Source organism: Panthera leo, chromosome B4, assembly GCF_018350215.1.
Source record: "Panthera leo isolate Ple1 chromosome B4, P.leo_Ple1_pat1.1, whole genome shotgun sequence".
NCBI lineage: Eukaryota > Metazoa > Chordata > Mammalia > Carnivora > Felidae > Panthera > Panthera leo.
This window is the reverse complement of record NC_056685.1, coordinates 13684381-13697380: the sequence shown is the minus strand read 5'-3', so window position 1 is coordinate 13697380 and position 13000 is coordinate 13684381. Positions and strand designations below refer to the sequence as shown.

Here is a 13000-nt window from a genome sequence, read left to right as displayed (position 1 = left end):
CTTTTAGAAACGTTAGTCTCCGGTGAAAACTAAGCAGTAACCAATTGTGAACTGTCTGTTACACCATCTTTCATTTGGAAGGAGTCTTAAAAGTGTTGAGTGCGTGTTGAAAACTACCACAGTCCATCTTCTGGCCAAAAATTATATTCTCCCATATGTGGACTACATTTACTCTCCCTAAGACCCTTTCCAGAATCATATCTGTGTTTTGGCTTATATATTAGGCTCAAGCTTTAAGTCTAGGATCTCATCATGTAAACTGAGTCTAGGTGTGATCATGTCCACTTCCTACACATCCCTTGTGAAATGGTGGACAGGTGTCAGAGAGCCCTGGTGGATATTTCCATCCCAGAGCGGGTTAGTAGAGAGCAAACCATACTCAATGGTCTGTGGCAGTTCTGAAATCCAATCAGGAGCGTATTGATGAGGTTTTGGGGTGATGGGTTTGTGAGTCCCAGAGCTGATGACCGAGAAAGAATTCTCGAAGATGTCTTTGGCGCAAAAAGGTGATTTTATTGAAGCTCATGGACGGGAACCATGGGCAGGAAGAGCTGCATCGGGGTTGTGGGGAGACATTGTTTTATGGAGTGGGGGGACATAGAGTCAAGAGGGAGTTTCCCAAACAGACTTTCTGGAGGCCTAGCTATTGTCAAGCTAAGGTTGTTTCTCCCTGTTGCAAAGTATTAAGACAGTAGGGAGTTCCTGGACTTTAGGCTATGATGGGATTGCCTTTTTCTGGTAAACTGGTGGATGGATATTCTTACAGTTTAACCTTTTTTGTTTGTTTTTGTCCTTTCCTGTTTTTGGGTAGCCTGGAGGGTCCAAGGAATATCATACATGTCCCATGGTGAGGGGCAGGGGGAGAGGCTGCTGTTAGCCCGCACTTTGCCCTCAACCTGCCCCACGCTCCCTCATCAGTGTCTCCAGCTCCTGAATCCAAGTTCAGTCCCAGTCCTTGGGAGCTGTCCTCCGTGGCTCTGGTGTCTTGTCTTTCGGGCTCTTGGTGCTGGCTTTCCAATCACCCTTCCAAAAGAAAATGGACTTTGCACCTGAGTGAGTAACCTTTGCTTCCTGCCTATAAAAGGTTGAGGGTCCAAAGTCTTGTTTCCATTTTGTTCTGCTCTCTTTCAAGCGGGTATAATGCTTTTAGAAAGGTGTTGGGGGCTCTCCTGCGGTTTTCATTTTAATCCACTCTGTTAGACAAAAGCCACCCAGAATTCTCTTCTTTCAGATAAGCTTTTCTCTCGGTTGGGTTCCTGGTAAGGATGCTGTAGGAAAGAGATTCTTAGAAGCTCTGTTTACAGAGGATAGACAAGTCCCATCCTTCAAGAGATTTAGAAGGCCTTTTGTCTGTCTGGAACGTCCAAAGGCACCTCCTTAGATCTTTCTCAGGTCCTCACAAAGGGTCATACAGCTCCACCCTAGTGTTGAGTTTCTGTCCTGAGGCCATTTCTTAATGTGCAAAAACCCCGTGCCTTCTGAAGATGCTGGGAATGAGGAACACTTATTTTTTAACCTACAAAGTACTGGGTGAGTTTATATGTTCTCTGACTTCCACTTGGAAACAGAATAGCTTATTCTTCAGTTGATCTCTCTCTTGCCATTATCAACAGCTGGGCAAAGCCAGCAGCTGCAACCCTCTGCTCAGAAATCTTTTTAGTTAGATCATCAGCTCGTAGGTACATTTTCTGTACATCATCACCGGCCACAGCTTTATAAATGTTCCTGTAGTATGTAACACGGGTCTCCCTTCCTCTATCAGATTCCATATTTGAAAATGAAAAAGTCACTGAAATAATCATGACATGAAATACTGTCTCCCTTTTTCTTGGCGCCCTTGCCTTGTGTTTTGGGGATTTATTAGAGTGGCCCTCCATTTCCAGGCACCGCATTTCTGGTCCAGATTTATTGCTGTGTAATAGATCATCGCCAAGGCAGTGACACGGAACAGCGGTCACTTTGTTATGCTCGTACCTGCTGTGGGTAAGGAGGTGGAAAGGCAGTTTCTCACTTGGTGTCTTGTGCAGGTGCAGGCCTGACCGAGCTGGTGGTCCTGCCGGGCTCCCTCCCCCCGCCCCCGTTGCTGCCGGCAGCTGCCCGGAGGCCAGGCCGGTGCGCTGTCCGCCGTCCGCTGGCCCGGCCCTCTTGGGGTGCTTGGACCTCTTCCATGGCTCCTGGCTGCCCCCAGAGTGACATCCTCAGGGAGCCAGGTGGAAACTGCATGGCCTTTTGTGATCTAGCCTCCAGAATCACACGGTGTCACTCCTGCTGGGTAAAGAGCAGGGGTGACAAGCTTGCCCAGATTCGAGGGGAGGAGAATTGACTCCACCTCTTCTTGGGAAAAGTATCAAAGAATTTTCAGACATGTTTGGAAATTGCTTGCACCCGGCGTGGTATCTGGCAAAAAGAGAAGCTCACTAGGTCATTGCATCCAATAAATCGGCCGGTCTGCCTCCCTTATTGTATTTGCTTATCAGTCTTTAGCAGGTGCAGTGTGACCCAGTAATAACAAGTTATGTTACAACGGGGCTTGTATTTATAATGTATTCTTGAAAAATAGAGACATGGTACTTCACACTTTTATTCCAAATGAATTAGAAACCTAAATATTATTTTCCAAAAGTCATAGAGTCAATAGAGGGACAACACAGAAGGATGATTATATAGTTTTGGAATAGGCAAGGTCTTTCTAATAAGCAATGTTTAAAAGCCCCAGAAGCCACAAGGGAAAATTTTTTAAGTATTAGTCTCCACCAAAATGTTAAATGTCTGTACAGGAGAAGATACCATAAAAAAATACACCGGGTAGAGTATTTGCAATCTAAATTATACACAACAGCTTAGACAGTGTGATGCAGACATGAAGCAGTATTGCACAGGGCCGTTGGAAGGATGAAAGAAAAGTGCCCGAAGTAAAAATACTTAACACCTGATAGGTTCCATCCACGTGGTTCTAAAGACCACCTACAAATCAATTTTTTAAAGAGAGGGCTAACAGAAAAAGGATATGAGTGAGCAATTCATGGAAAACTAGAAGCAGTCCATTAACACGAAAAGATGTATAGCCGCGCTCCTGATTAAACAAAGAAAAATTAAATCTTCAGTGAGACTTTTCTACCTGTCAGAGGATCAGGGATGAAAAAGAATGGTAATATTTCAGTATTGGCAGAGAGGCTGGGACACTGACGTTCTCATCTACTTACGCGGCTCTTTGTTCCTTCATAGGTGAGGTGTGTTTTGCCTCTGACTTCTTTCAGGGTTGTTGGTTTTTTTTTAATCTTTGATTTTCAGTAGTTTGAAAATGATAACGCCTGTGCTGAGGCGGAGTGTTTTTTGACGTGTATCCTCCTTGGTGTTCTCCGAGCTTCCTGGGTCTGTGGTTTGGTGTCTGACAAAATGGGGGAAATTCTCAGTCATGTTACTTAAAATATTTTTTCTTTAAATTTTTTTTTTTTTTAACGTTTATTTATTTTTGAGACAGAGAGAGAGCATGAACAGGGGAGGGGCAGAGAGAGAGGGAGACACAGAATTGGAAGCAGGCTCCAGGCTCTGAGCCATCAGCCCAGAGCCCGACGCGGGGCTCGAACTCACGGACTCACAGACCGTGAGATCGTGACCTGAGCTGAAGTTGGACGCTTAACCGACTGAGCCACCCAGGCGCCCCTCAAATATTTTTTCTTAATGCTTATTTATTTTTGAGAGAGAAAGAGAGTGCAAGCAGGATGAGGCAGAGAGAGAGAGAGAGAGAGAGAGAGAGAGAGAGAGAGAGAGAGAGAACAGAGAGGACAGAGGATCCGAAGCAGGCTCCCACTGACGGCGCAGAGACCGATGTGGGGCCCAAACTCACAAACTGTGAGATAGTGACCAGAGCCAAAGTCAGACGCTTAACCCACGGAGCCACCCAGGCGCCCCTGTTTCACATATTTGGTTTCTGTGCTGGCCTATCTGGTTTCTGTGCTTGGTCTCTTTTCCAGCTGTGTATTTGGCCTTTCAGTACGCCTTGTAATTTTCTCTTGATAGCCAGACGCGAGGTACTTGGTAAGAGGAATGGCCGTAAGTGGGCCTTTGGTAGCATGGTGGCACGGTGTGGGCCGGGGAAGTTCCGTGGTCCCGCGATTGGGCCCCTGCTGGCCTTCAGTGAACCTGTGCCTCTGGACTGCAAACTCACTTGTGCTTTCTTCAGTTTTCTTCTCCCCGCGTATGTGGGACAGGATGCCACAGTGGGCTGGGGTCGGATATTTCCTTTCCCCATGTCTGTTAGGCTCTGGTCGACTGGTTTCTCCCGGGGGCAGGCCTTGTTGAGAACAGTGCACTGGCGAATTTCAGAACGTCACCTCTTTGCCTCCCACTGCCAGGCGTGTGTGAGGAGTTTTGTCTGGTATTTGCTGTGGGAACCTGATTGGGCTCCTGGAGGTAAAGTGTGGGTCCCCTTCTCCACACGCAGGGCCCAGCACTTGGTCTGTTACATTTGGGGTTTTCTTTTCTTTTCTTTTCTTTTCTCTTTTTCTTTCTCTTTTTCTTCTTGCTTTCTTTCTTTCTTTCGTTTTTTTTAATGTTTATTTTTGAGAGACAAAGAGAGACAGATTGCAAGCAGGCAAGGGGCAGAGAGAGAGGGAGACACAGAATCCGAAGCAGGCTCCAGGCTCCGAGCTGTCAGCACAGGCTTGAACTCACAGACCGTGAGATCATGACCTGGGCTAAAGTTGGACGCTTAACCGACTGAGCCACCCACACGCCCTACATTTGGGGTTTTCTTCCTTGAGCAGCGGCTCCCATGGAGATGTGCACTCCTCTGGCTTTGCTCTGGGAAGCCTCAATACCCTGTATTCACCCATCCATCTCCAGTCTTGGGGCCTCTAGTTTGCCCGGTGCCCTTGCCTTTCTCTTGGATCCAGTAGGAATTGTTGATTTTTCAGTCTGTTAGGATGGAGCAGTGATTTCTAAGCTCTTTACATGCAGAACCAGAAACTGATTTACTGTTGGTGGAGAGGCTATTGGTACAGTTTAGTAAAGTGATCTTAATTTTCTTACTAAAACTAAAAATGTGCATGCTCTTTGACCTAGCATTTCCACCTTTGTGAAAGCATAAAGATGTAAATACCAGAATTTTTTTTTTTTGGCAGTAGGATTTTTTAATATAGAACTGGTTAAATAAAATATATATTTACACAATGGAATGCTCTCCACCTGCTAAAAAGAAATGAGGTAGCTCGGTGTATCCTGACATGGAAAGGAGTCTAGGGAACATTAAGTGGAAGGAGAAAAAAAGCAAGCTGGCAAATGGTATGTTGGTTTTTTTTAATGTTTGTTTAGTTTTGAGAGAGAGAGAGAGAGAGAGAGAGAACACGTGTGCACAAGCCTGTGTGAGTGGGGGAGGGGCAGCGAGAGGGAGAGAGGGAGAATCCCAAGCAGGCTCCACGCTGTCAGCACAGAGCCTGTCGTGGGGCTCAATCCCACAAACCGTGAGCTCATTACTGAGCCCGGACGCTCTGTCATCTGAGCCACCCAGGGGCCCCAGCAAATGGTATGGTTTTAAGATTCAGTTTTTGTTTAAAACTTACGCACGATAGGGGCGTCTGGGTGGCTGAGTCGGTTGAGCATCCACCTCTTGATTTCAGCTCAGGTCATGATCTCACGGTTCGTGGGGTTGAACCCTGCATCCAGCTCTGAGCTGACAGTGTGGAGCTGGCTTGGGATTCTCTCCCTGTCTCTCTGCCCCTACCCTGCTCTCACGCATACTGTCCGTCAAAAAGGAAAAAAAGAAAAAGAAAAAAAAAACCCAACTTATTCATAGTAAAAACGAAGCCATGCTTAGAGAAGAAAGAATATTTTGGAAGAATATATACCAGAAAAACCATTGGCTGCCTTTGAAGGACAATGTTCTAAAGCTGTTAATATATATCAGTTAATATATATCAGTAAGACTTGTGTCTTGTATGATGCATGTATATTTGATAATTAGGTAAAAATTCAAGAGAGAAAGCAGGCAGCAAAAGATAATTGAGAACAATAGAATGGAACTGATTGTTTCTATCACTTTTCCCTACGTCCAGGCAATAATGCGGTAGTAATCTTGGACTCTGAATTTTAACTTACCTTCTGGGAATACTTTGGTAGCGTAGATCCAGGTAACTGGAAATTGCAAATCTCTCTGTGTTTCTTTTGCTCTTTCAGAAGGTGACAGCCATAAGTTGACAAGAGTTCCAGACAGAAATGTTTTACCAGTGAACGTTTTTTTTTTTTTTTTTTTTCACGTAGAATTTTTTGTTGTTCATTCCTCTTGTTAAATTGTTTATTAAGGACAATTTCCCTTCTGCAGAGAAGTGGTTTCTTTGGCTCTGTGGTGTTGAGATTAGTGGCTTGTTGTACCCAAGAGATGTTTATAATGGAGTTTTTTACATGTATCTCTCCCTTAAAGGGCTGACTGACTAAAAAAGTAGGTTAGCAGAGCAGTGATACATGTGAGAGCTGTTTGACTTCCATGATAAAATATGATCTGTATCTACAGTCTTCCTGCTCTAATGATATCTGAGATCTAAGCACCTGTACTATGACTGAGTGTAGACTGATGATTCTTTGTTACTTGTCCTGTTAACTTCGCATCTAAATTTCATTTCCTGCTTTACATCCTCTTGTGAGTTTCTGGATCTAATCCCATCCTGTGTGTGAGGGGGTGGGGCTTCCCACACGACACCAGGCAGTTATAGGTCACAAGTAGAATTCTCATACAGTTGTGCCGTGATACTATCTACCCAGAAGTAGTATCAGATTCCCTGGGGTAGGGGTTCAGTCCCGCCAGACTGCTCCCACCCTACCCTGTCCCCCCACTTCAGACGCCAGCTACAAACCCAAGTTGTCACCTGAACTTCTGACCAGCCAGCTGTAAATCAGAGGTTCCCAAGACCCCTGGTCTGATTTGATTTGTTAGAACAGCCACAGAACCGAGAGAAACATTTTTTTTTTTTACTAGATCACCGGGTTATCAGAAAAGAAATCAGGTGCGCCCCATGGGAGACATACGCAGGGCTGGGTGTGGGGAAGGGGTGTGGAGCCTCTGTGCTCTCTGAGCCCGCTACTCTCCCTGAACCTCCCCGTGTTCACCAGCCCAGAAGCTCTCCGAACCCTGCCCTTTTGGGTTCTTACAGAGGCTTCGATACGTAGACGTGACTAATGAAGTCATTGGCCATTCTGCTGCCCCCCTCTCCTCCCTAGGGGTTGGGGGCTGGGACTGAAAGTTTCAAACGTCTAACACATGGTAGGCACTGCTGGCAACCAGCCCCCATCCTTAGACTCTTTCCAAAAGTCACATCATTAACATAAGAGACATTTTTAAGCTCTTGTCACGTAGGAAATAGGTACGAGAGCTATATACTTGGTCATCTGAATGATCAAATATCTTTGTTTCTTATAAATCACGGTATCATGCATCCTGACAGCTTTTTTTCCCCCTGCCTGTGTCTAATTTGTGTTGTCCTAAATGATTAACTTTATATAATGATTTTTTGTTCTTGTTTTGCCCTCTGTAAATTTCCTAACAGAAGTCCCGGAGCAGACTTGGGTGCCAAAAAGAAAAAGAAGAAGCAGAAGCGAAAAAAGGAGAAACCAAATTCCGGAGGCACCAAGTCAGACTCGGCATCTGATTCCCAGGAGATTAAAATCCAGCAGCCTTCAAAAGTGAGCCCCCTGTTTTATTGTCCCCTCTGTGGTTTCTCACGCATGTGAGAGCTGGTTTGTGCAGCTCGGTGCCGTGTTGGGGCACCCTTAGGGATTTGCTGTGGCTGTATGCTGGAGGGCACTGTACCTGGAGGCTATTTACAGCCTCCTGAAGCTGATGTTAAGTACCTGAATAACTAAGAGGTACAGACTGAGTTTTTGTGTGTATGTGCATAGAGCCTGCAATTTTCCTTTTTCTCAGAGCAAATTAGTACGTAGATTGTAGCGAAAGAAGTTAAGTCTCATTGGGAGCTTGTTAGGTGTGCTGTTTTTTTTTTTTTTTTCTTTTTTGAAGTTACACTTACTATTTAATTACTTTTAGTTCAGAAGATATTCACATTGTAATTTTTCTGGGTGTCTGTCTAATTACCTGAATAGCACAACACCGTCTGGCAGCAGATTCCAGCGGGAGCAGCCACGGGTAAGTCTTCGTTGACTTTGGGTCTGACCAGTCTTCAGTGGCCGTTCTCAAATTCCATTGCCGAGGGTGGGAAATCGCTCCTAACATTCCCGCTGGAGAAACACCCATCCAGGACCAAACCAGCAGTTGTCCCGCTGAGTCCCGTGTTGGCAGATTGCCGGCCTCGTGGGGCTCTGGTGGGACAGATGGCAGGCGCCCCTTCCTGTGTGGCCAGCCGCGGTCCCCTGGCCGTGAACACAGGCCTTGTGTGCTGGCCACAGGGACGCACAGAGCCCTCTTGATGCAAGAAACTCACAGCGTGGAAAGGGGCAAGGTTCGAAGGAGGACGAGGCAGAGATGTCGCGGACGGTCACAGCTCCGTGTGGGTTTCCTGGGTAGCGCGTGGTATAGCGGAAAGGGCTCGGGAGTGGACCGGGGAATGTGGGCTCACGAGACGCGTGGGTGTCACCCCCTTTGCGCCTGTGTCCTCACCTGCGGCTTGGGGGTCATGCCTTTTGCCTCCTGCCCCAACTCACGGGGCCATGAGGAGGAGGTTACAGTTAAATGATCTCTGTATTATAAAGCACTGCCTACATGGTGGTTATTAGCGCTATGCAAGTTTCGTGGGGCTGAAGGTTTTTTTCCTTGTGCACAGTTGACACTTTATCACGAGAAGCGAATCTTGCAGGCAGTCTCTCTTGTTGTTACCGTTTTCCGCGTAAGGACCAGGAGTCACTGAGAGGATACTTACTTTGCCCAGTTTCCCTCTGTGGGGTGAGAAGAAAACGGGGTCTTCCCCCGCCCCTCGCTTTTCAGCTCGTCTCTCAGGTGATAAATACTCTGTCCACCAGGCATACTTTCCGAGGTCACTCAAGGTGCACCGTAAACTCATTTTTCCCATTCCTCGGTCGCTTCGTCGGATCCCTGCGGTGTCACTTCTAGGCCGCTGTGACCCTCCTTATTGCTTCTCCCATCACCGACAGCCCGTTGCCCTCTCCACACCCCCCAGTGGTTTTGCACCCTTCCTTTACTTCTGAAGGTCACTTACAAGAAACTAGAGCTAGTCACCGCAGGAGGAACTGCTTGCATCATATGGTAGAGAAATTATTTTCTTTTTAGGTCGAGAATACATCACAATGTTTTAATGCGGGCCTTTTTCTCCATTGCATTTGTTTAAAAAAATTTTTTTTAAGGTTAATTTTTTTTTGAGAGAGAGACACACACAGAGTGTGAGTGGGAGAGGAGCAGAGAGAGAGGGAGACACAGAATCTGTAGCAGGCTCCAGGCTCTGAGCTGTCAGCACAGAGCCTGATGTGGGCCTTGAACCCATGAACTGTGAGATCGTGACCTGAGCCCAAGTCGGACGCTTACCCGACTGAGCCACCCAGGCGCCCCTCCATTGCATTTTGTTTTAAACTGGGGCTTCTTTTCCCTTACACTAGATGCTGGCTCTGGATAACCCTGTAAATTACAGCGGGTGGTGTTTCGGACATGCCCTCCTCTGCACTCAAGGGCCAGAATAAGATGGTATTTGTCTGGATTCTTTAGACGTCTTAGTGGTGGAGGGCCTGGACATTTTTCCAGGGTATTAAATTGAGAAAATAAAGGGCACTGTTGGTATTTAATATTCCACCGAGGAAAAGAGGTGTGCCCGACGTAGGGATATGGTAGCGGGAAGCTAACATGGGGTTGATACACATCCTCACCTCCCCTAACACCAAATCGTTTCCCCTTAGGTGGTGCTGCTGTGTGGAAGGTGGATGGATAGTTTTAAGAATATATCATAGCTAGGGATGAGCGCTGGGTGTTGTATGTAAGCGATGAATCATGGGAATCAACCCCCAAAGCCAAGAGCACACTGTATACACTGTAGGTTAGCTAACTTGACAATAAATCATATTAAAAAAAAAGAAGAAAATATCATAGCTGAATTTTCCTTGCTGCTTTATGACCATGGATTTGAAAATTGTGCTCACTTGTATCTACTTTAAGAAAGCACTTAAAATAGTGAGCATTCAGATATAAATATTTCATGAATGGTCATTTTGTGGAAAGACTGCTAGTCAACCTGATGAGGCTAATGAGGTAGGGTTGACACCACTCTGAGGTCTTTATGGAGCTGAGATAGGATTGGCTCCTTTGGAGCAAAGATGCTGATTCATGTCGGCCGCAAAACTGCTTGAGTTTGGTATGTTAGGGATTGAGAATTTAACTCCAAAATTAGGAAAGAAAAATTCGCATGACAGATTCAGTGCAGGCACTGTGTAGGTTCAAATTTGCTTTTAAAAAGATAAACGGGTGCGTGTTCAAGCATTACTGGTTGAAATATGCTGTGCTCTGAGTTCCTGGTTAAATTATAGGTCTTCAAAGAGACTGCTTTGTTGGGGGTTCAAATGCATGTAAATTTCATTTTGCTGGCAATCAGTCCCTCTTATGTTGGAGGTTCAGAAGAGACCAGAGCAAGAGAAATCTAAAAATACAATAAATGGGACTAGCCAAAGTATTTTTTCAAGTTAATATGTGTAATTGAAATCTGATCTTCGTGACTTAGACCTCTATGAAAATACCAGATAAACAGCTTACAGAATTGTGGCAGTCCTGGGTGATGCCGTTGGACTTAGAAGTGGAGACGATACTGACCTCAACCCATCTCTGGTTAGACTCCAGCACTTTGTTTCCTTGAGTTATTGTAGTGGCAAGAATCCTAAGCAAACCCAGTGACAAATCAAAGACAGGGCAGTCTGTGTTAAATAAACCCTGTTTTGTACTGTGGCACATGGGTATAGCTTCCCAAGTCAAAGGATCAACTCCAGACCACAGACCTCAGATTCAAAGTTGAACAGAAGTCCAGAGCCACTGTTAATAAACCAGCGAGTGTCGATGGTACCTCTCCTTGGTGCCCATGGTGTGTTGACATACAGGAAAACCGAAGGGCTCTGAAATTCTCGTCAACCACTTCTGAACTACATGAAGAGCATTCTTCGTGTGGCATCAAAGTTCTAAAACTAATCATTTTGTGTATTGAAAAAACTCCGTGATTTTACTATTCAGCACCGTGTGCTCTCATTTTAGGAATAGTCTCATTTTCCATGTGGAATTGCATTATTTGAGGGATTAAAAAAAAGAGCTGGGAATCTTCAGAGATAAAAGGAATGTTGGCTTCGAGGAAGGAACCTTAGAATTTAAAGATACGTTCATTTTTCCAGACTGAGAATATGTTTTACTTAAAAAGGTTAGTTTCCAACACTTGGGTTGGGGAAAACAGGCTGTGGTTGCCAAAGAGCTAAACTCTCGGAAGAAACTGCTCTTTGGAAGGTTTTGTCTCTGGGGGAGGATCGGGGCTGGGAGAGGGCAGGGGGTGGTCCAGGAGGAAGGCATTCGTAGTGAGATTTTCTTTCTTGATTAACTTCCTTCCCAGCTTAGCACTCAATTCACAGTTCTTTCTGTCTTCTTTTTCCTTTTTTTTTTTTTTTTTTTGAACTAAAATTTCCCTTTTCTGCCTGGTTTGCATCCTAGCAGTCCTTTCCTTTGTCCCCACATTGCTGCTGCCGAGCATTAACCCTAACAGTGACACCAAGGGTGTGCCTGACTGGCTGCTGTAGGGCAGTGACTCATGCGTGTGTGTCACTCCTCCCTGCCGCTCCTTCCAGATGAGTGATGGTGACGACCCCTCGCAGCCAGGTGGGACCCTGAAGCCAGCGGGTGGTTGGCTTTACCTCAGATTTCCAAAACCGTCAAAGCCCCATTAAAGCTACGGAGCTGTTGTGATCTTTAACATAATGCGTTCACGTCTGTTTTAGTGCGTTAGCGCTTGAGCCCAAGACCCTGACCAGGCTTAGAGGAAGATTGTGTTTTTGGTGTTGTCGTCTTCAGGGCAGATACACACGTGTCTGGCCCAGGTTTTGGAGCCACGTAAGCTTCCTCATCTTTGTGTCTGTGTGTCTTTGCTGTTATAGAATCCCACCATTCCAATGCAGAAGTTGCAGGATATCCAGAGAGCAATGGAGCTGTTGTCCGCATGCCAGGGCCCCGCCAGGAACACTGATGAGGCTGCCAAACACAGATACCAGTTTTGGGACACCCAGCCGGTACCCAAATTAAGTAAGCTTTTCTGCCTTTTCCGTGCCCCCCTCTCCCCCCACCCCAAAACACAGCTGGGTTGACAACAAACAAAAAACACAAAAGGAACTTCACTTAACATATTTGCTTTATGTCACAGATTAGAAATTTACAAGTCATATTTTTCTTTAAAATATAAATATTGCGTAGTGATATTGGCTTTCAGCAGAAACAGTTTTAGAGTCGCATTCCTCTTCCTATAAAAAAACCCAGGTTTCTCACTTGAAACATTCGTATATTTTTAAAAATGTGTAAAAGGGAGCGCCTGGGTGATTCAGTTGTTGAAGCGTCCGACTCTTGGTTTCGGCTTAGTCACGATCTCACGGTTCGTGAGCTCGAGCCCCACATCGGGCTCCTCACTGACAGTGTGGAGCCTGCCTGGGAGTCTCTCTCTGAGCCCCTCCGCTGTTTGCATGCCCTCTCTCTCTCCCCCAAAATAAAAAAAGTTTAAAAAAAAACTAAAAAATAAAATACATATATATATAAAAGACAGTCTCAGAACCAGTTTTGGTTTTAAGCTTCACGGAAGAGTTTTCCCTGTACATAAATTTTTAGCCGTCTCACATCTCAGTTATTCCAAAAGACACAGGAAATTTGCCCTATTCAACCTAATTGAAATGGAAAATGTTATGCCTCTTAACAAGAGGATTCTGCACACTCACCACTGGTGTTAGTTGTTAGCAGTGGGAGAACGTGGCAGCACAGCGAGGGGACGGGGCCCCTCGGGAGGTCTCCAGGGGCCCCTCGGGCAGCGGGCATCGCTCTGAC

At 45.7% G+C, this 13000-nt stretch overlaps 1 protein-coding gene across 7 annotated transcripts in view; it reads left to right on the top strand.

Annotated features, from left to right (window-relative positions):
• The window catches only part of NMT2 (N-myristoyltransferase 2), a 74607-nt gene that overhangs the window by 36797 nt on the left and 24810 nt on the right, over nt 1–13000 (top strand). For 4 of the 7 annotated variants that reach the window (XM_042944986.1, XM_042944988.1, XM_042944984.1 and 1 more), the window contains exons 2-4: nt 7539–7674; nt 8092–8134; nt 12070–12214. In XM_042944986.1, coding sequence (XP_042800920.1) covers nt 7539–7674; nt 8092–8134; nt 12070–12214 — 324 coding nt within the window. Of the gene's footprint in view, nt 1–7538; nt 7675–8091; nt 8135–11085; nt 11346–12069; nt 12215–13000 lie in introns of those variants that run through there. The other 3 variants (XM_042944985.1, XM_042944987.1, XM_042944990.1) reach the window with 2 other exon arrangements.